The sequence below is a fragment of the Leucopleurus acutus genome (genome assembly GCF_964270905.1).
Source record: "Leucopleurus acutus genome assembly, chromosome: 5".
Taxonomy (NCBI): Eukaryota; Metazoa; Chordata; class Mammalia; order Artiodactyla; family Delphinidae; genus Leucopleurus; species Leucopleurus acutus.
The window spans coordinates 81,330,275-81,357,297 of record NC_139147.1 but is presented as its reverse complement, the minus strand read 5'-3'; the positions used below and the strand labels follow the sequence as shown (position 1 = coordinate 81,357,297).

Sequence of the window (27,023 nt, the reverse complement as noted above, 5' to 3'; positions counted from 1 at the left end):
GTAGTGTCTCCCCCATTATAGCCCAAACTCCAGAAAGACAGTAACCACACCCTTCCCCTCCTGTGACTCTCCCAGGCTAGTCCCAGCCTGGGCACAAGAGCTGAATGTGCTCTCCAGGGACTGGCAGCTTTTGTGGAAGGCCCATCCGCCCCTGCCATACATTAGTTTGTGCCTCCTCTTCTCCCCATCCTCTCCTCTGATCCTGAGTGGCAGGAATTATGCCCTTTTTATTTCTCTTACTGAAAGATCCATCAGACAGGGCTTCCTGAAAGGGTAGGAGTCTTGGTCCCCTGGTCTCTGTTTCCCCTCTTCCCCATAGGGAAGTTACCAGGCACAGAGGACCATCTAGGAGCGCAGGCTGAACCTGTGGCAAGTGGGTTAGAGCTGCAAAATCTCCCTTCCATCTTGGGGAATGCTGGTCCATGTACCTGGGCCACTGGCTTCGCTGTTGCTGGCCCCCTCCTTTGGGTGGGACGGGGTCTCCTGTCTGGGCTTCTGGCTGAAGGCCAGGAAGAGGTGTGTGCTCAGTGGCTGTGGAAGGTCCACCTCCAGGTACGCCCTCATGAACAGCTTGAAGATGTCATAGCTAATAGGCTGAGAAGGGATAAAGAGGGAAAAGTCAGTGGAGAGAAGTGAAGAGACAGAGGGTGGGAGAGGAGAAGAAGGAATGGGGGAGCTGGCAATGGAAAGGGAAGCAGAAGGGAGTGGAGTGATTGGTGGGGGCAGGAATGAAAAGGCCTGGGAGTCGATAGAGCGTGAAAAGCATAGGCAGTGGGGGTAGGACGTGAGGAAGAGAAGACGCTGTTCGTGTGTGTTGGGGCTTGGTGGGCCATGGAACCATGGAGGCTTTCGTGACAAGGCATGTCTAAGTTTAGGAAGAAAAGGGGGTGCTGAAGACTGAGCACTGGGAGTGAGGGCTCTGCCTGAGTCGGGGACCACATGGGGGTCTTGTCTCTAATGGGCAGGACTAGGTCAGTGCCCTGGAATCCTAGGTAAGATGAAGAAGAGTGGTAGGGAGACGGAGGCAGGGAGGACAAGACAGGGGTATGGGATTAAGAGATACAAATTACTATGTATAAAATAAAAAGCAACAAGGATATATTGTACGGCACAGGGAAATATAGCCATCACTCTGTAATAACTTTAAATGGAGTGTAATCTATAAAAATATTGAATCACTATGCTGTATACCTCAAACCAATATAATATCATAAATGAACTGTATCGCAAAAAAAAAAAAAAAAGATGAAGAAGGACGTAGTTGAAAACACAGGGAGAAGAAATCGCTCTTCTGCGGTATGTCAATTTTCTGCTTATGCCGTGAGGGATGTGATTCCTGAGGATTCAGGTCTCAGAAAAGAAAAAAGAACAGGCTCCATCTTTCACTACTTTCATAATTGACCTTCTTTGGACAACCCTCAAGATACCAGGGGAGGGAGTGTGTCTGGCTCGACTGCTCTCAAAACATGTCCTTGTGAAGGTTTCAGGCACCAGGAGAGAAGAGCAGGAAGCCAAGGACGGAAGGTAAAACCAAGAAACATGCCAAAACCTCTCCCTGCTGTATGTCGCCCAGTGCCGCCTGGCTTCTGGCCCCAGGTTGGGAGAACTGTGCCAGAAAGGGCCGCTGCACTCAGCAAACACTCGGCAACAACAGTGCGCAGTGAGTCATCACTGGCTTGTGCTTTGATGGCATCAGATTCTTCATCAAATCAGCAGATGCTCCTGGAAATCATCTGAGGAAGCACTCCTCCAAGATCTGCTGTGCAGGCTTTTGTGAATAATAGCGATAAAAATCCCTTTTTGGGAGCCTACTTGGCTCTCTCTGAAAATGTTGGTAGCATTTAACCCCTTGTCTCTTCTGGGAGATCTGGGAGCCTTCGCAGAACCAGAGTTGGCTGGCACGTGCACGATCAGGTTTTGCATACAAAGTCCTGGTCCTTAAAACAAGCAATGCCCTCTGGACCCCACTGGGAGGGAGCTTGCGGGGCAGTTTCTCCTTAGCCCCAGGCTGGGCTATTTAAACATCTCTTTAGCAGAGTGAAGGAAGCCTGATTCAGTTGGACAGAGGATAATGAAGGCTCATTACCAGATGAAGGCATCTCTAAGCAAATGGTGGACTTACATTTCTTGTGACAGGCATCAATCTCTATTTCTCTGCCTTTCCTGCCCCAGAATCTCTGTGGCTCTCTCTTGTACTCTTTCTGTCCCTCTCTGTCTCCACTGCCTCAACACCTCAGAATGTCCCTTCCACACACATCCTCTTTTTCCCAGTACACATCAGCAAAGTCTTTTCCTCCCACTTTCCCAGCGGAACCCATAATGACCTGCAATTCCACCCTCCCTGCCTCTGATGGCATCTCCCAGCACCTGCTTGTCTACCTGCAAGCACGTTCAGGTCACTCTTCCAAAGAAACTGCTGGCTGCTCGAGCTACTAGCCTGTGCTTCTTCCCTTCCCCTTCACACTTCTCCTCACCTCCTTAATCCATTCGATTTGGATTCTAGCGCATCACCTCTGAATCTGCTCTCTTGAAGGTCACAAATTCAATGGTCTTTGTTTTAGATCTTCTCATCTTTATTATTAATTTATTTTAAAAGGTTCTTTTTGCATCGTCCTTTCCTTTGCACTATTTTAATCGACAAGTACTGTTTTACAATATAGTTTTGAGTTCCAAAATGTTGTTAATTTTTTTTCTGGTTGGCCTCAAATTGAAAACTATCAGCATATTTCTGGAAAACAGCGTATACTAAATGATTTAATAAAAAAGGAAATTCAGTTAAACAAAGTCTTACATAATGTTCTTAAAAAACCAAAGCTGAAAGATCTTCAAACAAGATCAGTGTGAGATTCAGGAGACCTCGTGGCTGGTCTGAGGTCCACCACATTTTCCTCCTTTTTTGAACCTCAGGTTTTTCTTTAGCAAACTGTGAATGCTGGACCAGAAGATCTCAAGCTCTAAACTTCTCTTGGGTTCTTCCTTAAACCAGTTCCTCTTCCTGACCCTACAGTTTCTATTCATGTCAATGGCAGCATTATCCTCCAAATATTCCAGCCTCAGCTTGAACTCCCAGTTGTCTGAGATCAATTCTTGTCCCTTCCTTCTTTCCACTGTTCTTTCGCAACGTCTGTCATATCCAGGTCTTTCCTGTATCCATTGCCCGTCGGCCCCACCCTGACAAGGCGGCTGTTGAAGTCCCCCATGCTCCTGGTTTTCTACTCCTGTTCCATGTGTCCTATCTGGACAACAGCAACACCCCTCAAAGGCTTCCTTGCCTCCACCTCCATCTGTTAGTCCTCTCATCTTTTCCATCCTTGCCAAGGTGATCTTCCCAAAGCACAGCTCTGATCAGACTGCTTCCCAACTAAAAAACTTTCCATGGCTTCTAATTGCCCATGGGAGAGTTGACATCACTTGTCGCCAAACTTTTAAAATCATGCGCCCTTCTGTAAGATTTTCAAGCACACATTGTCATTTATCTTTACTTATACATTATATATATGTACTACTGTGCTCTGCTACTATACATTATAAAAGACACACAAAGAAATTAGAAAATAGAAATTAGATGAGATAAAAATCAATGTAAATAGAAAGTCTAATATGCAGGATTCCTACAGTCCAGTGGATCATCCTGTGCACTCCCTGAATCCTTTGGGATTCACAGCCCTACCACAATCCCACTCCAACCTAGATTTGTAGCTACTTCAAGTTCGGAGACCATTCTGGTCTTTTCTCCTACAATTCTCTGTGTGTACCTTCACATTCTGCCCACACTGATCTCTGTGTTCTTTCCTGGCCAAGCTTCCATGTACTTAAATGAACTGTTTTCTTCTCTACCTGTTAAAATTCCAGCTATCCTTTATGGCCCAACTCAGATGCCACCCCTTCCAGGAAGCCTGGTATGATCTCTTGTGCCTGAATTGCTATACATTTCCACGTTGGTTCCTGACTTGGGACACCCATATCTGCTGCCCTCGCAATATATAGTTGTTCATGACATACACACCTTAGTTCCTCGACTAGATCTAGAGCTCCTGGAAGGTAGGGAAATGTCTTATTTCATCTTTGTATCCTCCACACCACCTAGCACGGTATTTCCTAATAGGTATTTTAATGGACGTTGGGTTTCTAATTGGTACACTTGGCTGTCATCAATCATTGTGGGGTCTGTTCAGTCAACATATATGTACTGAGTCTCCCAAGTACAAGACACAGTGCTGGGCACCACTGGAGAACACACCAGTGAATTAGGCATGAGTCCATACCTTTAAGAGACTCAGTGGGAAAGGTACTGAAATAATTCTAACACAGGGTCAACAGTGGTGAGTGTCACAGCAGAAGAACTGACAAACTATTATGAGAACTTAGAAAACAATGAGCGTTGAACACATGTCCAACCATTTATGGCCCTATCCTGGGGAACAAAATAAGCCCAGAAACACAGAGCATTCATGTCAGAAGAGCTCAGAGGAGACTAGATCTCCTTACATCACTGAGACTCTGGAATTTTACTGATTTGCCCCAGCCAGCTAGCATCAAAGCGAAACCAGAAGCCTGATCGTCTGACACCTAGTCCAATGCTCCTGCTCTAGTATCTGATCTGTCCCAGGCCCTGGTGCTGACATCGTGTTCCCTGCCATTCCCTCTAAGCACCCCAAGTTCAGCAGGCAAGGAAATGTGACTGAGGGCCACTCTCCAAGTGATATCTGGATTGCAAAAGAGTAAGTTCCTTATGAGCACAGGCCAGGCTCAGGGTAGGTGCTTGGTACATGTGTGATGGGTAGGGAGTGGCCCATACTCTGCCCAAACCAGATAAACAACCACTATGTAGCACGCTGACAACTCTCAGAGCCCTGAGTAACATCTTAGACACTGCCATTGTTCAGACATTTTTTCTTTTTCCCCAGAAACTGCAACTTTCATGTGGAAACTAGCTAGGCAATTGTTAATTCTTCCACAGGTCAAAGAAGGAAGGAGAACTAGATGGAGAGTTTACTGAGCATCGTACATACGTGATCTTACTTAAGTCTCAAAACAACAGTGTGACGTGGTACTATTACTGCCCTTTTGTGGATGAAAAAAATTTTGAGAACATAAATGACTTGCTCAAGTCGTAAAGCAAGTGGCAGAGCTGTGCTTTGTGCTAAGGTGTGCCTGAGTCTAAGATCATGGTGATACCAGGCCCCCCTACCTTTTTGGTTGCACTGTTTCCGTCTGCTTTCTGGCCATCTTCAGCTGTGCTCTGTTCTCTGTTCTCGGTGCCGATGGCCAAGGGCACGCTTGTCGTGGCCAGATGGAGCCCTGCCACTCTGTGAACTTTGATTCCCAGCCACCCTTTCCTAGCAACCTGCCCCTTCCCACAGCTAACTCATTTCTTGTTGAGACATTTTAGCAGCAGTAAGCCATCAAACTCAAGAGAATTTAAACCCTTGTTGTTTCTGAACCCCGTGCTGGGACATTATACCTACTTGAAGCCAGCCACACTGTGAGAGAGAATGAAATCAGAGTGACGGAGCTCCCCTAGGACATGGCAGAGCGGGGGCCAGCCTGATGGAGGCAGGGGCCTGCTTCTGAAAGCTCCTACGGCCTTCACACCCTTGGCAGCCCTGACCAAACTGTTCCCCTCCCACTCTCGTCAGCTTCAGGGCGGACAGGCGGAGGAGCAGCCCCCGCCAGTCTTTGTTCCTGTGTTTTTGGAGGTGGGGGTGGGGACTGGGGGGCTGCACGTTCTTTGCTGGTTTTGGCATCATTTCCACATGGTTCCTCCTCAGGAATGTTCTTTGAAAGGGTGCATTCTCAATCTGGCTCCTGTTCTGGCACCCTTCCTCCTGCTTCATTCTCAGGTGATCAGTGCATTTTATTCAAAGCACCTCTCAGGTGTACCTCGAGGGTGTGGGCTCTGTTGATTCACTTCCAGGGCCCAGAAGAGAAGGAGTTGACTCAAGGTTTGTTGAAAGGATGACAATATGAATAAATAAGCGGCCAGCCTCCTTCCAAGTTTGTCCTGCTGATCAGTTGCTTTTCTGCTATTAACCCTCATAAAAGGACCCAGGACCGGAGAAAAGGGAGTTGAGTTTAAAACATTTTGGCGAAAGGTAACAGAAGGGTAATAATAATGGGCACTATTTTTAAGTGTCCTTAAAGTGTTAGACATTTTGAAAAAAGCATCTTATTTAATTCACTCATCTGCAAGCTTCAAGGTCTTTCTTTTTGGTTGTTTTATATATTCAGTTCACAGAAGAGGAAACTGAGGCCCAGAGAGGTGAAATATTCAAGGCCACATTGCTGGTTCGCAGCAAAGCTAGGAGTCTAACCTAACAGCATAACCTCCAGGGTCATGGCTCTTAAACTTGGTCCTGCCAGTAGGAAGTAAGTTCTGGAGGAGAGGAGCTATGCTTCCTCATCTTCATATCTTCTACGGCATCCAGCACAGTGCCTGGATGCTCAAGAAACATTAGATGAGCTGAATCTGAAAGTAGGGGAGGTCTTGCATGCACTTATTCATTCAGCAAATGTTTGTTGAGTGCCTGCTATAAGCCAGATACTCTTCTGGGCACTGGGGACATAGCAGTGAACAAAACTATTCTAGTCGGGGAGATAGACAATGAAATAAGTAAGTTATACAGTGTGACAGATGGTGAGAAGCACTAAGAAGGAAAATAAGGCAGAGCAGGAAGATAGGAAGCGTCAGGAAAGAGGGTTTAACATTTTAGATAGAGAATGTGACATTCACTGAGAAGGTGATTTGAGCAAACACTTGCAGGAGGTGAAGGAATGAATGATATGGATATCTGGGGGAGGAACATTGCAGGAAGAGGCCAGGGCACAGGTGCTAAGGTTAGAGCAGCCTTGGCTTGTATGAAGGCATCAAGGAGGCTAATATGGCTGGGAAAAAATGGGAAGAAGAATAGCAAGATATGAGGTCTGATAGTAGGGGAGATGCAGATTGTAATGGTCCGATAGTAGGGGAGATGCACATTGTAATGACCTTGATTTTGACTGAGTACCAGGTGGGCAGACCATAAAAGATTGTGGAACACAGCAGTGACATGATCTGACTTCAGTTTTAACAGACTGCTCAGGACGTGTGTAAAGAATAGACTTTCAAGGTCAAGAGCAAAAACAGGGAGCCTAAGAGGAGACTATTGCAATAATCTGGGCAAAATATGGTGGTGCCTCAGGTCAGGGTGATAGCAGAGCAGGTAGTGAGATGTGTCTGGATTTTGGATGTATTTTGAAGGTAGAAATGATGGAGGCGGCTGATGAATTAGATGTGGGATGTGAGAAAAAGGGAAAAGTCAATGATGACTCCATAGTTTTAGGCTGAATAACTTGAAGACTGGACTTGTCATTTACTGAAATGGGAAAGACTGCTGGAAAAACAGGTTTTATAGAGGAAGATCAAGGAGCTCAGTTTAGCTTATGTTAAGTTTGAGATACCTGTTTGATTTTTAAGTGGAAATGTCAAGTAAAGGGGTAAGAGGAAAATCAGAAGCGTATAGTGTCCTGAAAACCAAGTGAGGGAAGTGGAGGAAGATTTGACCAATCAGGTGCAATGCTATTGAGTAAAATGACTTGAGTTTTAGCCACATGCAGGTCCTTGGCTATTTTGACTAGTGATTTTAGTGTAGGCGTGGGGGTTACATGCTGCTTGAAGAGCTTTCAGAAAAGTGGGAAGAGGAGAAATTGGAGGCAATGAGTATAGACACATCTTTTGCACAGCTTACTTGTTATAAAGGACAGGAGAGAAATGAGGTGGTAGCTGGAGGGAGAAGTGGAGCCGGAAAAAGGTTTTTTAATGTAGGAGAAAGAGCAGTATGTTTATTTGTTGATGAGGAAGATCTAATACATAGAGAAAGCTGATGGGAAGGAGATGGAGTGAGAGTGAGAGAGGAATACGTTGTTGAAGCAATGCCTGTCAATAGACCAAAGAGGACGGGACTGAGTGCACAAGTGGAGGGGTTAGACTGAGATCAGAGCATGGAAAGCTTGTCCCTAATTACAGGAGAAAAGGTACAGCTAGGTGGGCACATAAGGTGAGGATTTGGGGGAAGATTGCTTCTGACTGTTTCTATTTTCTCAGTGATGTAGAAAACACAGTTGATAACTGGGAATTGAGAAAGGGAGGAGGAGTGAGAGATCTGAGGAGAGAAGAGAAGGTATGATGTGGCCTTCTAGGATAGTGAGAAGGTGAATGGACTTGAGGAACTTATGATTCCAGGTAGCACCGATGGTTCACTTGAAACTTGGGAGAAAATATATTGAGAAGCATGTTCTTCAAAGTGAGCTAAACTTCTAAGAGAGGAACAAATTATGGGAAGGTTAGAACGTGGGGTTTTTAAAGGCTTGAAATGAAAATGTTCTTACCTCATGTGGGTCATATTGTTTGAGGCTCCCACCCTCATTAAATTCAGCCAAGACATCATTTATCTTCTTGGAAGAATCTGGAGAGACATAATCCATATGTGAAACATGGTGAACAGTGAATGGGAGCTGGGCCAAGTAAATTCTCCGTGTCTAATCCTGATTATGATGGAGTGAGCCCTCATTCCAGAGCCACATGGAGGAATGTCACCGTCATCTGCCCTTCTGCCCTCTCATTTATTTATTTTTTAGTATATTTTCTCTCTTTCTGTATGAAGTATCTTTCTAAACCACAAATCTGATTAGATCATGCCTCTGCTCAAAACCCTTATACAGCTCTTAACTTTCCCAGGATAAAGCCTAAACCCTTAGCTTGGTATACAAGTACTTGGTGATCTGACCTAGCCTATTCCTTACCTCTTCCCTTAATCTTTCACTCACTCAATTTTTCAGCCACATCAAACCACATTTCTAGAAATTTCTTAATATGCTCTGTACTTTTTCATGGAGTCTCTTCTCTGCATTACAAACTTCACTCAATTCTCAGTACCCAGCTCAAATGTCAACTCCTTTGAAAAGCCTTCCTTTACGAGTCAGAGTTAATCACTCCCTCCCCTGGCTCCCACATGGCTTGTACATAACTCCGTAACAGCACCTGTCATATGGTGTTATATTTAGTAACTTGCCTTTCTTGCTCATCTCCTGCCTCAGTTCAACCTTGAGAGCTGTAAGCCTTTGTATACCATATCAAGGCCTGACATATAACCAGTGTTCAGAAAACCAATATATTAGATGATCGAATAAACATCTGAGCAGAAATTTTAAAACATTTAAAATTTTGTTAATTAAATGGGATGGGTGGGCATCAAGCCTGGCGGGGTTCTGTCCTTGGTGCTGAAACAGAGACAGGATTCATAAAGCATGGTAGTTTAGAAAATTCTGCTTTCCATAGGAAATAATTTAGAAACTACTGGAGAAAATTGTGGCGTTTCTTTTCTTTTCTTTTCTTTTTTTTAGTTTATAAGGGAATTGGGAGTCAAGAGAAGGGAGTCAATAATTGTCATTATAACATCTTGAGTAGTTACCAGTACTCTAGACATCAAAGAAAACCAGGATTTCTACACTCTCTCTGTCTCACAGTATTGTGGATAAATAAGAGCTTCTCAAGCTCTATTATTGTCATACTTTAAACATCTGAACAAAGGGCAATGTCACTAAAAGCTGATATAGTGTTCCTTGGTGTTTGGGCTCTTTGTACAGAGGGCTGTGCTTTCTTAGGCCTACGTAAAGTGGATGTGCTTGTGGGCTGGGCTGTTCTCCATGACTTTGCTGACTTGGATTCAATCAAGCACAAGTTATAATCATTTCAGGATTAAGACATATTGAAATGCCACAGGAAAACACTGCTGTTGCCTAAAAATGGACATTTCTTTCTGAAATTCAAAACAGATGTTGGAAAACTAATAGCTCAGTGAGATCCAGGCAGCAGATGCCATCAATTTGGGTTGCTTCCAGTCAATTCAGAAAACACTATGGAGAGTAAGATGTTGCTAGGTACTGCTGATGAACTAGTTGGGGACAGGATATGAATAACTGTGGTAATAATAGCTACCTCTTATTAAAGACCTTTACTGCATATTCTCATATGCTCTCCCCTACCAGTCCATGCAGATTTGGTAATATTTTCTTCTGTTCACAGATGAGGAAACTGAAAGTCAGAAAAGTTAAATGACTTGCCTAAGAGTCAGGGTTTTGACTCAGGTCTAGTCTGGCTCAAAAGTCTGTATTCCTTTTCCTTAGGCACTATTCACTATTACTTCCCAAACATTTGCTAACACAAGGAAAGGCGTAATTAATGCTGTGGCAATGATATGAAGTTCTTGGAAGCACAGAGTGGGGAAGTAGTAAAATAACAGGGAATAAGTAAAACTAGGATGAGAGAGGGGTTAAGGTGGGGACTGGGGATGCCCCATGAAGGAGGTAGCATTTGAGCTGGGGTGTAAAAATGAAGTTAGGTTTCGAAAGGCAGACATGAAGTGGTCAGGGCATTCTCAGAAGAGACAGGGTGAACAAAGATACGAAGATGGGCACCACGGGACCTTTAGGCAAGGTTAGAACCAGAGAGTAGTCTGGGGCCAGATTTGTGGGAGCACTGAATGCCGAGTTAAGGACACTGATTTCAAATTGTTGAAGACTTTTTGAGTAGTACAGTAACATAACCAGGTCTATTTTTTAAAAGTCACTCAGGCAACAGAATGGAAGAGAGGTTAGAATTAGGTCAGATTTCAGTTAAGGTCACACATAAATTATATTCAAATTATTCTATGAGTAGCTTAAATATTTAGGAAAAAACACTATATTTTAGAATCTATTTCAATGGGAGATTTTCAGCTCAGCCAGAATGGCCAGATTTTTTAAAAAATGAAAAATTTGGAGCATGGGTCTTCCTGGTGCGGCTTCTGCAAAAGTAGTAACAGAGCCAGCATTCTGACTGAGAACCAAGAAAGTGATTTCACTTGAATTTTGTTTTGTTGTTTTCCCCATCTTTCGTTCCTGCTTAATTTTTCTCCATAGCTCTTACCACCATTTAATACTCTATATATTTTACTTCCTTAGCTTTATTTTTTTAAACTTATTATTATCTTTTAACATCTTTATTGGAGTATAATTGCTTTACAATGGTGTGTTAGTTTCTGCTTTATAAAAAAATGAATCAGCTATTCATATATTCCCATACCTCCTCCCTCTTGCATCTCCCTCCCACCCTCCCTATCCCACCCCTCTAGGTGGTCACAAAGCACTGAGCTGATCTCCCTGTGCTATGTGGCTGCTTCCCACTAGCTATCTATTTTACATTTGGTAGTATATATATGTCCATGCCAGTCTCTCATTTCATCCCAGCTTACCCTTCCCCGTCCCCGTGTCCTCACGTCCATTCTCTACCTCTGCATCTTTATTCCTGTCCTGCCTCTAGGTTATCCAGAACCATTTTTTTTTTTAGATTCCATATATATGTGTTAGCATATGGTATTTGTTTTTCTCTTTCTGACTTACTCCCCTCTGTATGACAGACTCTAGGTCCATCCATCTCACTACAAATAAGTCAATTTTGTTTCTTTTTATGACTGAGTAATATTCCATTGTATATATGTGCCACATCTTCTTTATCCATTCAGCTATCAATGGACACTTAGGTTGCTTCCATGTCCTGGCTATTGTAAATAGAGGTGCAATGAACATTTTGGTACATGACTCTTTTTGAATTATGGTTTTCTCAGGGTATATGCCCAGTAGTGGGATTGCTAGGTTGTACGGTAGTTCTATTTTTAGTTTTTTAAGGAACCTCCATACTGTTCTCCATAGTGGCTGTATCAATTTACATTCCCACCAGCAGTGCAAAAGTGTTCCCTTTTCTCCACACCCTCTCCAGCATTTATTGTTTCTAGATTTTTTGATGATGGCCATTCTGACTGGTGTGAGATGATATCTCATTGTAGTTTTGATTTGCATTTCTCTAATGATTAGTGATGTTGAGCATCCTTTCATGTGTTTGTTGGCAATCTGTATATCTTCTTTGAAGAAATGTCTATTTAGGTCTTCTGCCCATGCCATAAAAAGAAACGAAATTGAGTTATGTGTAGTGACGTGGATGGACCTAGAGTCTGTCATACAGAGTGAAGTAAGTCAGAAAGAGAAAGACAAATACCGTATGCTAACACATGTATATGGAATCTAAGAAAAAAAAATGTCATGAAGAACCTCGGGGTAAGACGGGAATAAAGACACAGACCTACTAGAGAATGGACTTGAGGATATGGGGAGGGGGAAGGGTAAGCTGTGACAAAGTAAGAGTGTGGCATGGACATATATACACTACCAAACGTAAAATAGATAGCTAGTGGGAAGCAGCCACGTAGCACAGGGAGATCAGCTTGGTGCTTTGTGACCACCTAGAGGGGTGGGATAGGGAGGATGGGAGGGAGGGAGACACAAGAGGGAAGAGATATGGGAACATATGTATATGTATTACTGATTCACCTTGTTATAAAGCAGAAACTAACACACCATTGTAAAGCAATTGTACTCCAATAATGATGTAAAAAAAAAAAAAAAACTTCCCTAAGATCATCTCAAACTGTAACATGCATGTGGATTGCTTGGGGATAAGGTTTAAACGCAGATTCTAATTCAGTAAGTCTGGATCATGGCCTGAGATTCCGCATTTCAAGGAAGAGCTTAGGTGACACCAATTATGTAGGTCCATGGACCTCACTTTTCATGAGCAGATCTTAAGCAACGTTCCTGTGTAACTGTGGCTGACTAGGTAAGGATTGCCTGTCACAACACAGAAAAAGAACGTGATGCTGAGCCTGGAGGAACATATTCCACAGATTGGGAAGATCATAAATGACTCTCAACCCAGGGAGGGAAAGACACAGAGAGAGGGAGAAGGGAAAGTTGGCACATGAAGGGAAAAAAACCCTAGATTTTCCTTTTTCCAGTGAAGGCTGGGATGTATGAATAAGTTTTCTAAGTACTCAGGGAGTCAAGAACACAGTGAGATGCACAAAAGCAAGAATGAGGTTTTCCAAGGGTGCTAGAAAGATGGAGGATGATGTCAGAACGGAGCTGCCAGGCCTGCAGCACTGCTTCAGAAGGCCCACCTTTGCAGCCAGGAGGAGTCGGGCCCTGGGGTGGAATGTGGGAAGCATGTATAAGAAGTCCAGCATTATAAGCACCAAAACAGTCTCCCAGTTAGCCTTCTTTTCCTGTTCCCTCCTTATCCTCAGCATGTAGTCCATTGCCTGTCATAAAACTGATGTTCAATAAAAATTTACGGAATAAATGAGGCCTAGAACAGGGATTGGGCTTGTCATGCTTGTCCCATATGTCCTATATTCCCAGGGGCATAGGGAGAAAAGGTAGACCAATGGTTCTCAATATTGGCTGCCTGCTGGAATCACCTGGGGAGCTTCAAACACTACTGATGCCTGGGTCTCACGCCTACAGATGATGATTAAATGGTCCAGGGGTGGGGGAGTATGAGGGCAGGACACTGCAATTGTTCAAAGTCTCCAGGTATTTCCAGTGTGTAGCCAAGGCTGAGGACCACTGGGGCCTGCCAAGCTAACTTCTCGGGGAAACCCGTGGAAGTGACGGCTCTGCCACAGCGTTACATATAGAATAAGAGAAAAATACTTTACGTTGAAGCAGAGGGAATTTTGGCTGATAAAGAAGACCCTCTTTGGGATACTAAGTTTTTCTGATTCATCATAGATGACCTGAACGGCTGGTGTGGCTTATTTGTATAAGTAAAATTTGCATCGCTAGCAAGATTTCCTACTTTTTCTCCAAATAATTTGGCCTCATCAGTCATAGGTGGAGGAATGGAGAAATAGTTACCTTCTTGCATCTAAAAATGTGGTCCCTGGACCAGCAGTGTCAGCATCACCTGGGAGCTTGTCAGAAACACAGAATCTCAGAACAAGCACAGACCTACTGATCCAGAATCTGCATTTTAACAGAATCCAGGAGATTCATGTGCACGTTCAAATTTGAGAGCCATCATTTCCAAAGAAGTCTCTCCCTATCCATAGATTCTGTGGCTGCTTGTGTGCGGAGTCCCAGTCGTCACTAATGAAAAGAAGGCCAGTCGCACCAAAAGAGATGTGGGTGAGAAACAGCTGTGATTATCCCTTTCACGATGGAACCACCTAGACATGACCCTTTACGGGCCCAGGAATCCATGAGCATGTGATTAAATCTCACTCTACTGGCCAATAGAAATAGCAAAGTTTCAACAAAGCTTACTTACAGCCTTACATTGTTCTACAAATCAGCCCTAAACATTTTCTCTGACAGGTTTGAATTTTGAGCTATAAATTATCTCCATCTTAAAGTCAAAAACTTTGCCTTGATCTGATTCTACTGAAATATATTTCTGAATAGCAGAATTTGCTGATTCATTCTCTTTAAAATGTATTTAAAATTTTTGTCCAGATACGAAAAGTCAGCAAGAGATAAAAGCATCAGGGCTGCCCCGCACTGAGGATCCTGCTTACCTGCTGGAATTCAACACCTGGGAACCAGCATGGGGGTTAAATGAGACCTTCCTGCCCAGGAACCCTGCCTTGGGCCCTCTTTCTTCTTATCTACACCTTTCCCACTATCTCAAGGGGAGAATGATTGTTGGTGGTAACTAAGATGAAAAGATTATGGAAGGAAGATGGGACTCTGGGCCAAACAGACTTTAGAATCCTCTGTGAAGAACTAAATAGAGAACAGAAGCATAAAGGGGGAGGGGGTCCAATCTCAGAGCCTTAGAAGGGCACTGAAGCAAACCCCAGTTTTTTCTCTATTTCTTTGTATGTCGCTATTATTTTTAAAATTACCTAAAACTTAGAAATAAGAAAAAAAGTGGGCAGCACATCTTTTCAATGTCATATGGAATAAAGGCTACCCAAGGACTATCTAGGTGCATGTACTTAGTTCTACTCATTGTTTACTATTGATTAAATGTACCAGATTTAGTGAAGTTACATGTTAACTTACAGATTTTTTTCCAGCAGATATGCATAGAACTGTCTGGTGGAACAGATAACCCAAAAGATCAGGGTTTGTTGTCCGTAAGACAGTAACCAGTTTTATATCTAACCAAGCAATCTTATCCTTACATTTGTTTACAAAATTGCCTAACTAGGAATTTATGGATTTGATCTGTATCCATCCAGGGTCTGTCCATACCTTGCTTCTCAAATTTAACGTCTTACTGGCTCCTCCACTAATTAATGAGTTAAATAAAATCTCTGGCACATGTTTATTAAAAATTTTTTTGTTCTATTATAATTTAATTAACATATATATTTTTTTCTTTACCAATGTATGGTTGAAGGTTGAGCTCCAATGAGTACTTTCTGTTTAATTTATTGAAACTGAATTGAAGCAAACTAAATTTACCTGGAATTGAAAACATTGGTTCTAATTCTTATTCTGCCACTGACTTTCTGTGTGACCTTGGGCAAGTCACTGAGCTCCTCTGAATTTAAGTGTTCTCATTTGTAAAATGGATAGTAGTTGCACTTGATCATGGCTAAGATCTCTCCTAGCTTTAAAAAGTCTACAAAATCAAGCAACAACTAGCTGATGTAGGAAATGTTTAGTTTCACTTCTTAGAGAATTAAAAGTAAACATGCATGTTTTATTGGGGTTTTTTCCCCCCTTTTTCCCTTTATGAATAAGATGATAGTTTCTGTCCTTGATAAATCATGGAAAAAACTGGAAAAATCCCCTCCCCGCAAATAACAGGATTAGGACAATAAGCCAGTCATCTCTCTGAAGCTGTTAGGGGACGGTCAGTAGGAGGCATCTCCACATGCTCACACCCTGTGAGGTTGAAAAGAAACCTGTTTAAACATAGAAACTAAGTATTGATAGGGCTAATGAAGGTCATTTAATCAACCAGACATCCAATGTCTAACCTCCCCTCTAGTGTCTCAGCCAACTCTGCCCAGACAGTTCTAAGGAAAGGAAACTCGGTCACTTTGGGGTCCATTCTGTTCCATCTTGGACAGGTTTGACCATTAGGAATCATTACTAATACTAATACCATTAGTATTCCTTACTTTAAAGTCTTTCTTCTGATGCTTTCCTCCCATTAGTCCTAGGGCTACTTCTTGAAGCCATTAGAAATTAACTTTACACCTTCTCCCCCAAAGAGCACTGTAGCTATTTTAATACAGCTAGCTCTCTCTCACCCTTCCCTGAGTCTTCCCCTTTGCAGAAAATATGCATAGTATTTTCATCCATCTTTTCATATCCAGGCTGTGAGGCCCCTCACCATGCTGCTGGCACTTCTCAAACAAGTTCTGGTTTGTCCATATCCACTGGAAACTGTGGTGCCCAGAAATAAATTCAGTTCTCTAGAAAGGTCTGATCAGGGTAGGATAGAAGGTGGATATCGGTTTGCCTTACTAGAAACTATGAGTCTATTAATACATCCTAAGATCACAACTGATGATTTGGTTAAATAAAATAATGTACATGTACTCAAAAGAAATCTCTGTAACCACTAAAAACCATGCTTCTGAAAAGTACTGGATGATTTGGGAACACCTCGTGACATACTGCGTGCTAGCTATTCTCCAGAGATGGCTGCTGCCAACCTTCCTCCCTGCTGTGTGAGTCACTGTCCCATGAGATGTGGAGTCCATTCCTCCACCCCATCAAATCCGGGCCAGGCCTGTGACTGCTTTGACCAATGGAATGTGGAGAGAGTTATGTTCTAGCACCTCTAAGCCCAGGTGTTAAAAAGGCCTGCTGCTGCTTTTATGCTCTTGGAGCCCTGAGCCATGTATACAAAGTCCAGGTTGCCCTGCTGGCAAGAAAGGCCACACAGAGAGGCCCTGGGAGACGAGAAAGCACTTGGAGGAACAGGCTGCAGAGAGGAGCGCCGAGGTACCAGCGAGTGAGTGAATAGGCCATGCTGGGTCATGTGAGGCATCCCACCTGCAGCCCCAAACACTGTGGAGCAGGAACTAGTCATCCTGCTGGGCCCTGTCCAGGGTGCCCGAGCCACAGAACCATGGGAACAAAACCAAAATGGTTGTTCTTTTTTTTGTAGTACACGGGCCTCTCACTGTTGTGGCCTCTCCCGTTGCGGAGCACAGGCTCTGGACGCGCAGGCTCAGCGGCCATGGCTCACGGGCCCAGCCGCTCCGCGGCATGTGGGATCTTCCCGGACCGGGTCACGAACCCGTATCCGCTGCATCGGCGGGTGGACTCTCAACCACTGCGCCACCAGGGAAGCCCCCAAAATGGTTGTTTCAACCTATCAAGTTTTGAAGTTGTTTGGACATAGCGATAGATAACTGAAACATATTGTTAGGGTGAAGAAAACAGCACGCAAAATAGCCTAGCATGTTTGTTTTTTAAATATATATATATGTATATATGTGTAGGTGTATGTGTAGTTTGATATTTATATTTATACACAAACATACTAGTTGTGGTTTTCACTGGAAGATAGGATCATGAGTGTCTTTAATTTCATCTTTTCGCTTTTCAAAAACTTTACACTTGTTTTTATTTTGTAACAGAAAATTCTTAAATTGTCACATTATCCTTTTGACAAGCCCTTTACAGTCTTAATTCACATTAAGTTCACTGTTGATTATATATATATATAATAAATATATATATATATTTTTTAATAAATATATATTTTATCTCTGAGAGTATTTGAACATGGCTTCTCCCCAGAGAAGTGGCAGGGTTTATGACATTTAAACAGGACATACAAAAAGCCTCTTGTCCTGAAATTCTTGGCCTCTCCCACCCGGAACTGCACTGGAGAAAGTTCTCAATTCTCAGGCTGTACACTTCAGTTATTTCCCTACTGTAAAGCTACTGTTTTTGTGGTTATGGAAGAGTGGTTGCTATGGCAATACGATCTGACTGAATGCCAGAATGCGTCTAAAGCTGGTAGAAGTGCCTTTTTCAGGGTTTCCTCTGAGGATTAATCATTTTCCAAGAATTGTATCTTCTCTTCCTCTCCTGTTAGAAATGGTGCCGGAGCACCTCATCCAGTCCTGGGACACAGACAAAATGAGGATGGGTCCGAGAAGGACAAAGCTTACGGTTGGAAAAAAAGACCACAGAGGAGCCATTTCCTACCAAATACTCGGGTTTCTTTCCATCCCTCCCTCCTTGACTGCTTTGCCACATTTGGACCCCTCTGTCCTCACTTTCCACAGACTCTCAGGCTTTGAGGTATCTTTGCTGGCTTCCTTTCGTTCCACAAGTTGTGAGGAACTTCCACAGCAATTTCCCACACATTAGCGTTTGTTCATTGCCACATTCCCCATCTTAGCTCTGTGCCTCAGCTCAAACGAGATTCCGTTCAAAGGACCTGCCTGCCCTCCCTGCCCTGGCAGCTTCCTCATCCAGGCCACCTTGCACGTAGCCACCAGATTCATGGCTCTACATCTTGCCACCTCAGTCCAAATGCCATGCCTTGACATGCGGGGCCCAAGGCCTGTGGCTACCCATATCCCTCCCATGTCCTCCTCTCCACCCTCCTGCCACTTCTCTCCATCTAGCTCAGAAGCTCTCCTTACCACCCCATAGACACCTTCGCCCTTTGTGCCCCTCTACCTTTGCTTCCACAGTTTCTATCCCTCCCCCCCACCATCTACTACTCATATTTTAAACTTCTTTTCTCCACAGAGTTCATCCAGCTAAATCCTCTGTTATGAGTTAAGTTGTATCCCCTGCAAATTTATACGTTGAAGTCCTAATTCCCCGGCGCCGCAGAGTGGGACCTTATTTGGAAACAGGGTCATTTCAGAGGTAATTAATTATTGGTAAGATGAGGTCTTACTGGAGTAGGGTGGGCCCAATCCAAAATGACTGTGTCCAGACATTAAGAACAGACTTCTGGTTGCCAAGGACAAGGGGGGTTGGGGGAGGGATGGACTGGGAGTTTGGGGTTAGTAGATACAAACTGCTATATATAGAACGATAAATAACAAGGTCCTACTGTATAGCACAGGGAACTATATTCAACATCCTGGGATAAACCATAATGGAAAAGAATGCAAAAAAGAATGTATATACGTGTATAACTGAGTCATTTTTCTGTACAGCAGAAATTAACACAACATTGTAAATTAACTATACCTCAATAAAAAAATAAATTTAAAAAGGACAAAAAAAGAAAAAAGAAGACTGTGTCCATATGTTGACAAAAACGGAAATTTGGACACTGACACACGTGCACAGGGAGAATACCATGTGGAAGATACAGAAGACAGTCATCTGTAAGCCAAGGAGAAAGGCCTGGCACAGATCCTTCCCTCACAGCCCTTAGAAAGAACCAACCTTACCAATACCTTGATTTTGGACTTCTGGCCTCCAGAACTGTGAGAGACTTTCTGTTGTTCTAAGCCACTCATATCAGTTTCCCCCAGCTCTAAATTCCCTTCTCATTTGTGCACTCCGTCTAGCCATCTCTGCCAGAGGTGTTTCCCCGCTGTCTTAAGCCTGTTCTCTGCTTGTATCACAAGTGCATATCTGACTCCCTAACAAGATTCAGATTCCTCAGGTGAAGCCTTATCTCTCTGCTTCTTTTTCATCCCTGACAGGGCCTGGTACTTTGCTGACCTAGGGAGTAGGCTGAATTAGATGGAGTTTACCCTGGAGGATGATTCCTTGCTCCCTGTCAATACACTGCACAGTTTTCCCTAAACCAACTGCGGTCAGACAAGAGGCCACGGGCTCCAGGTCACCAAGGAGAGACGGACCAGTAGCCCTACAGGGGGAGCACGTGTAGTCATGGGGTGTTAGGCCTGGAGGGATCACGGGGAGAGATCATCCAGTGCAACCCTTTCAGAGGACACAGAGGCTGTGCGTGCGGCCGTGGGGATGGGGGACTAAAGGGTGGGGTGGGTATTAGGGCTGTCACATCACAGAGAGCAAGAGCCAGAGCTGGCACGAGCCCGGCCTCCAGCTCCCAGGCCAGTGGAGGGGCTGCCTGCCCTGTGGGAGGGGGCAGGCTGCCTACAGGGCATTCGGAGGACCACCTGGGCACGCTCTGTAGGGCAGGTCAAATGCGCTACAGGCCTAGTGACTTACAAAAGCACCAGCACGATCAACGTGAAGGGAGAGGGTTAGAACAATGAGATGGGGTTGGCAGTGCAGCTGAGGGCTCTGCCAGACAAAGGGCTCTGCAAAAATCGGTGCCATTGCACAACCACGACGGGCACTGTGTGTGTGCAGAGTGCAGCGGTCAGCCCGGGCAGACTCCTGTCACCTGTCAGGATTAGGAGTGGCCTGCGGGGGGCACGGCCGCGGGCCTTGCCACCGCTGTGGCTTGACGCACTGAAACTGTTCCTGGGTGCAACTAGTGAAACCAAGAGCTCCATGCAAAAGCCCAGGTTTTCCCACAGCAAAGTCGAAAAAGAGACACCCATCAGAATTCTGTATCTTGCTGAAAGAAGGCATTGGGTCCAAACACAAGAGTATATTAAAGCAAATGACTGAGTAACATTGTAACCAAGCAGCCGGCAGCCCTTCCAAAGTTCTGCTATAAAGAGGTTTTGATGACCTGGGAAAATCCTTACAATATTACACTAGGTGAAAAATGCAGACTGAAAAGAAAAAAGGTATATTCAGGAACTCAACCCCGTACAGCAATATGCACAGGATGCATCCAAAATGTTCACAGAGTTTAGCTGTGATTTTTAACCTACTTTTTATTTTCCTTCCCTGTACATTCCAAATTTCTAGGGTGAGCATGTATCCTTTATAGAGTATAAAGATAATTGTGTTTTATGTTTAAAGACACAGATTCTATTTTTATAAGGAGGTATAAGCTGATCTCATTCTCTGTGCTTTGCAATGATTATACTACTCTGCTCTCCAATAATGCTCTCCCCAACCAAGAGGAAATCCCACCCCACATGCGTCAATCCATTTACTCACATTCTGCATATTTCTGGAGTTGGCCAAATTCTTCTGGAGTGAGGGAGACCCACCGTTCTTCACTCATCTTTCCTGGGTGTGCGCGTTTGAGGCTAGGGAGAGAGTTTTGCTCACCAGGCTGTAGCCAAGGCCCAGCCTAGGGCCTGGCTCATTGCAAGTACACAATGGACAAGTCCTTCAGGAGATTTCTCGAGGACCCAAGTGTCTACGGCAGCAGCGGGCACTGTTTAGCAGCTGAGAGAAGATCTCTGCTATTCCTAAGGCAACATCCTTCTATCTGTGGTCACGGTAAATTCAGAAATCCTTGCTTTTCCTGGGCAGGAGTAAAGACATTGGGAATGAGAATGTTAGAATACATAAGTCATCTTTTCTTGTAAAGGAAAAAAAAAAAAAAAACCCAATGCTCTTTGCTGAAAGCTCTATAGGAGGCAATGGTTCTCAAGGTTGGGGGGAACCACCTGAGGGAATTCGGAAGAGGACATACAGACCAGAGCAGCACGAGTCCAGACAGCTGTCTGGCTGGAGTGGGGGTTAGATGATCTATATGAAGAGATAGCCATACTCCCAAACTCTGGAAAACTTAAAATGCGTCTAGTGAGAGGTGGTAGTAGGGCCACCTAAGGGCATCCTCTAGTCATGAAAATGCCTCAGGCTGTAGGTGTCCGTCTCATGAGTAAGTACAGGACAGTAGCTCATGTGGTGTGATTTGAAAAGTAAGCCAGTCTCTCCTCCACTGATTTCTAAATTCCACTATTAGAGCTCCTTACCTTCCTTTTATGAGTCATTGAGTCACTCTGGAAATTCAAATACCACTCCCCTCAAGGCTGGCTAACATCCTAGTGACTGAAGTAGTTTTCTTTCCTCTTAGAACCATAAAAACATGATTAAAGGGAAGGCCTGCTGGCTCCATTGTGGAGAGCCTGAGGGAGGGAGGGAGGGGGTGGATTCAGACAAAAACTTAGCATCTTTTCCTTTGAGCCCCTCCTAGCATGGTGGCTCTATCAGTCCTACCATCAGTCATTAAATCAGTTTAATGAGTTGTGAAATTAATTGGGTGTGCTATTCTAAAAACACATAATACAATAGCATAGAATGCAACGGAATGAGATGGAATTGAAAATAAGTGCATCTCCTTTCAGTTATACATACATGTATACACCTATCATAATATAAAGTGTATTTCTTATTCTAGGTTGAGGTTAAAAAAATGTTGAAAAGTCATCAACCTCATAGGACAAGGAATAAAGACCAATGTTACCAAAAAACAAGCCCAGTTTTAATAAAAGAGAATCCATCGTAGAAAGTCAGACTTGAAGGCAAGTCTGGGAGTCTGGAGCATATGAGGAATGGTGGAGGGGTGGCAGGTCTGGACAGTTCTCTGCAGTGGCAAATAGACTTGGTTGGTGTGGACCTGGAGGGCTGAACTAGAGCTGAGAGAAAATGCTGGAAGGAGATCTTCTGTAAGGAGATCCTCTGTAAGAAAGACCTTCCATCAGTCAGCACTCTCCAACAGTAGGAGGAAATGCAAGGCAAGGGAGTGAGATGCCTGCATCTTTGGGAACATCCAAATTCTAGTTTCTCTCCTTGAAAGGTCTAAATCTTGGGGCTTCCCTGGCAGTCCAGTAGTTAAGACTTGGTGCTTACACTGCAGGGGGTGAGGGTTCAATCTCTGGTCGGAGAAATAGGATTCCACATGCCGCAGGAAAAAAAAAGAAAAGAAAAGAAATGTCATTCTCTTCTTAATCCACTGGCCAACTGGATTCTGCTTCTTAGCACCTGCTCTTGCCAAGGTTTCCAGTGTGAAACTTAATAAAGGAAAACCTAAGACGGAGGCCGGAGGCCAAAAGGGGAAGCTCTCACACAGTAATACTGATGTCAATTGCAGGAAGAACTGTCAATTACAGACCCCAACAGAAGACTCATCTACAGGAAAGAATCATCAATTACAGGCCCCAAGGGGAAAAGGTGTACATTGCATGCCTAGAAGAAATCTACTACCCTAGCAATTCAACCAATGAGTAACTGTCATCACCCTGAGCTCCCATTTTTGTCCAATGGACTTTTATTCAAAACATCCCCTCCCAACTTCCTCCTTTTTTTCTACAAAATAACATTCCTCTTTGTTTTTTGGACTTGCCTATGGCATTTGCTATAGCTTGCTTGTTCTGAATTGCAATTCCTCTGCTATTCCCAAATAAACCCATTTTTGCTGTAAAATAACTGGCTGTTTTATTTTTAAGGTCAAAACCAGTAACCCAGTTGTCAAATCCAACAGGCACCTTTCAGGCCTTCTTTGCTTTATTTGCTCTCTATGCAGCCTTGGCCTTTGCAGAAAGCAATCCCCGGGAAACTCTTATCTTTGTAAGTGTTCCTCCTCAGGCTCATTCCACTTTTTCTTTTGCCATTGTTAAATACTGGGTGTTTCCACAATCCTATCCTCAGCCCTCTCCTCACTTTGTACCCTTTTCCCTCAGGGGTCTCATCCACTTCCACAGCTTCAATGACTCCCAGGCATGCTGCTCCAGCCCTGCACTCTCCCTTCAATCCAGATCTGCATATCCAACTGTCTACTGTGACTCCCTACTCTGTCCCAAACTACCCTGAATCAGCACCTTTCCATGCCCCCAACCTGCCCTTCCTCTATATTCTGGTCATGCCCAAGAAGAGCCAATACTCAGACCAGAGGCCTGAGGCTGAACCTAAGCTCCTCACCCTTTCTCTCCTGCCAAACCCAGGCACCAGTCTGGGAGTGTGACTGTCCATTGTGTGTTCCCTCCTCTCCAGGATGCCAGGTGGCTTGTTAACTCAGACCCTCATCTGCCTGGTCTCTGACAACAGCCTCCTGCTGGTCCGCCTGCCTTGGGTTTTGTGTTCTTCCCCTTGGTCTGCTCTAAATTGCCAACCAAATCACATCTTTCCCAGTAATAAAATTCTTCAGTGGTTTCTATTGCCTATAGAATAAAAGGGAATCTTTTCATGATACACAAAGCTCTTTATGATCTGGCCTTTGATTATCAATTCAGTCCCAAAGCAGGACCCTTAGAAACATTTTCCACCATACAAGGGAATTCAGCGTTGCAACTGGTATTAACACTGCTGCCAGACACATTTTATACTGTGCTCTATGCTTTACATATATTATCTAATTTAGTCCTCATAACAACCATGTAAATTAAGCATTGCCTTTCCTATTTTTAGACAGGAAATATGAGGCAAGATGCTTAGTATATACGGTGAGGATAAAGAAGGAACCCCCCAATGCTTTTGTTTAAAAAATGCCTCTCTGATCTTATCATTCTGCACATTTCAGAAGCTCAGAACTCTAAGAGGACCCAGAGACACACAACATGATACAACACCACAGAACTTGAAGTCAGAAGGCAGGGGATTTGAGTCCTGACTCTGCCTCTTATAACTATTTGACTTTAAACAATTTTTTTCATTTCTTGAATCTTGGTTTCCTCATCTTAAAGATGGGAATAGCTAATAAAAAAAATCTGAGTATTAGGATTGAGTGAGTTACTATATGCTAAAAACAAACAAAAAACCCCCCAAACCCCACCTAGCATAATGCCTGTCACACAATGGACACTCAATAAATAATTATTGTTATCATCCTATTGCAAATACAACCACTTAGCAATATGACAATCAGCTGACAGCATTTGAGTGCTTTGTGCTGTAACAGATTTATGAACTTGATCTCATCCTGCTTCAGGTTGCTGTAATTTTGTAATTACTCATCAAACTTTTATCCACTAGTTTTAGCACCCACTGATGATTCTTTCCTGGATTAATTATTACTATGATAGTGAATTTCTAATTCCATCCTCCCTTCTATATTAGTTGGGATTCTACTGTGAGGGAGAGTTTTCCCTTCTTTCTTTCTTTATACTATACTATACCTTATACTATAAATACTACATATACTATAAATATATAAAATGTTTATATAAGTATACATAATACATAAGTATAAATGTGTATTACTTTTACATATAATATATATTTACTTATATTCATGGACTCTTACTTTATTCAATGGCTTATAATCCATTACCATCGTTATTTGTTTTGATTTTCAAATTGTCCCAGATTTGGCCACAGCAAGCTCATTCAAGGTGATTCCTTGTTCTTTAGACATATTCCTATCATTCTCTGATCACATCTTTATTTTCTGGTACTACAAAATATTTCAGGATCATCTTTTTCTTCCTCAGTACTGTCCTGAAATCAGGACAGGATCCCCAAAGATCCCTGATTCTTTCTAGTGGGGAATGGTTTTTGAAACCAAGGTTTGGGTACTAGGTATGCTCATTGCTACTGGGGTGTCACTACTTCTAGGCCCTGTCAGGGACAGAGCTAGGAAATATATTCACATGTACACACATATCTCATCTCTGGCTATTTATCTATCTTCCCGTCCGTCTGTCCATCCATCCATCCATCCATGCATTCATGTTAAAAACCCCAAGTTCATTCTCATACACTCTGTCGTTCCATATTGCTAAACTCCCTTCTCCAACAAACTCTGTTTCCATTATCTACAATGTGCTTATTTTCTCAACCCTAAAATATACAGAAAGTAGTTTCGGAAGTGCTAGCCACATCTCTGTGAAAAATAGAGTTCAAGATTTATTTATAGTTCCTCTGTCTTCATCCAACTGCATATCCTCAAAGGACTATTTTCAAAAGTTACTTAGGTTAGTTCTTTCCCACTCCCATTCATTCCTGTTTGTATTTCACTGTAGGGTTTTCCTCCATTCCCACTGATTCTTTTTTAGTATGGTTTCAAAAGTTAGAACTATATAAAAAGGTTTCTTCAGAGAAGCCTTGCTTTCCCCCGTTCCCTTTACTCTGTTCCCATCCCCCTCCTTATCATCTTTTCCCCATCCCATACTTATGTTTTCTAGTTTATTCTTCCTGCTTATTTTCACATCATTGAGCAGATATATGGATATTTTCTTATTTCCCCTTCTTTACCTACAAAAGGTAGCACATTGTAGATTGTCTTTTGCACATTGTTTTTTTCACTTAACAAAATGTCCCATGAATCATTCCATATCTTCATAGATATCCTCCTCATTTAGAACCAAATTTGACTGCAGCATTTGCCTGCTTAAAACCCTTCAGAGGCCTCCATTGGCTTCCAGGATTAAAGGCAGGTTCTTTGGCCAGTTGCAGAAGATCCTTCATCTGTGGCACAGCTCACCTCCCCGTCCTTACTCGAATGACCTCCGGTTCCACATGCCCCAAGTTACAGCCAAGTCAACCTACTGTGTACTCCTAGCACCTAGCCAAGTATTTGGCACATGGTAGGACCTCATAAATGTTAGTTAAGGGACTGACAAACACACCATGCCTTTAATCTATCTGGAATTCCCTTCACTCCTTCCTTCCCAAAACAAACCACTACTCATATGTCTGGCTGCAGATACAAAGGTCACTATAGTTTTTTTGAACTCTTTGAGCAAACCAAGCTGTTCTCCCAGCTGCATTCCCATAGAACACATACATTGTCTATATTTTCCTGTTGTAGGAGCTGACAGTCCCATGTGGGAGACAGACACCTGAACAGATAATTAACACACAGCTGGTAAGAGGAGTGGTACAGATATATACAGGGAACTATGGGCCTAGCTACTGTGTCTGTAGCAGGCACAGGGCAGGTGGAAAGATTCCTGAAGTTAAGAAGGAGTACCAAGGTAAAGAGGTATATGTTGCAATAACTAAACAAATTATTATCATTGCTGCTCCACTGCAGCTTAGTGCTTGGCTTCATAGTAGAAGAAACTGCACCATTCTTTTTTTAAAATTTTATTTTATATTAGAGTATATTGATTTACAATGTTGTGTTAGTTTCAGGTGTACAGCAAAGTGATTCATTTATACATATACATATATCCATTCTTCTTCAGATTCTTTTCCCATATAGGTTATTACAGACTATTGAGTAAAGTTCCCTGTGCTATATAGTAGGTCATTGTTGATTATTTATTTCATATATAGTAGTGTGTATTTGTTAATCCCAAACTTATAATTTATCCCTCCCTCCATGTTTCCCCTTTGGTAACCATAAGTTTGTTTTCTAAGTCTGTGAGTCTGCTTCTGTTTTGTAAATAAGTTCATTTGCACCATTTTTTTTTTAGATTCCACATATAAGTGATATCATATGATAT

General features: G+C 43.1%; 1 protein-coding gene and 1 long non-coding RNA gene across 4 annotated transcripts in view; one reads left to right on the top strand and one right to left on the bottom strand.

Annotated features, from left to right (window-relative positions):
* DGKG (diacylglycerol kinase gamma) overlaps positions 1-20,911 on the bottom strand; it is a gene marked incomplete at its 5' end in the record, with an annotated part of 158,831 nt that extends 137,920 nt beyond the window's left edge. For all 3 annotated transcript variants that reach the window (XM_082840520.1, XM_082840521.1, XM_082840522.1), the window contains 3 exons: positions 429-594; positions 8,368-8,444; positions 20,845-20,911. In XM_082840520.1, coding sequence (XP_082696646.1) covers positions 429-594; positions 8,368-8,444; positions 20,845-20,911 — 310 coding nt within the window. The remainder of the gene's footprint in view (positions 1-428; positions 595-8,367; positions 8,445-20,844) is intronic.
* The window catches only part of LOC309962629, a 742,666-nt gene that overhangs the window by 503,806 nt on the left and 211,837 nt on the right, over positions 1-27,023 (top strand). The window lies entirely within an intron of this gene.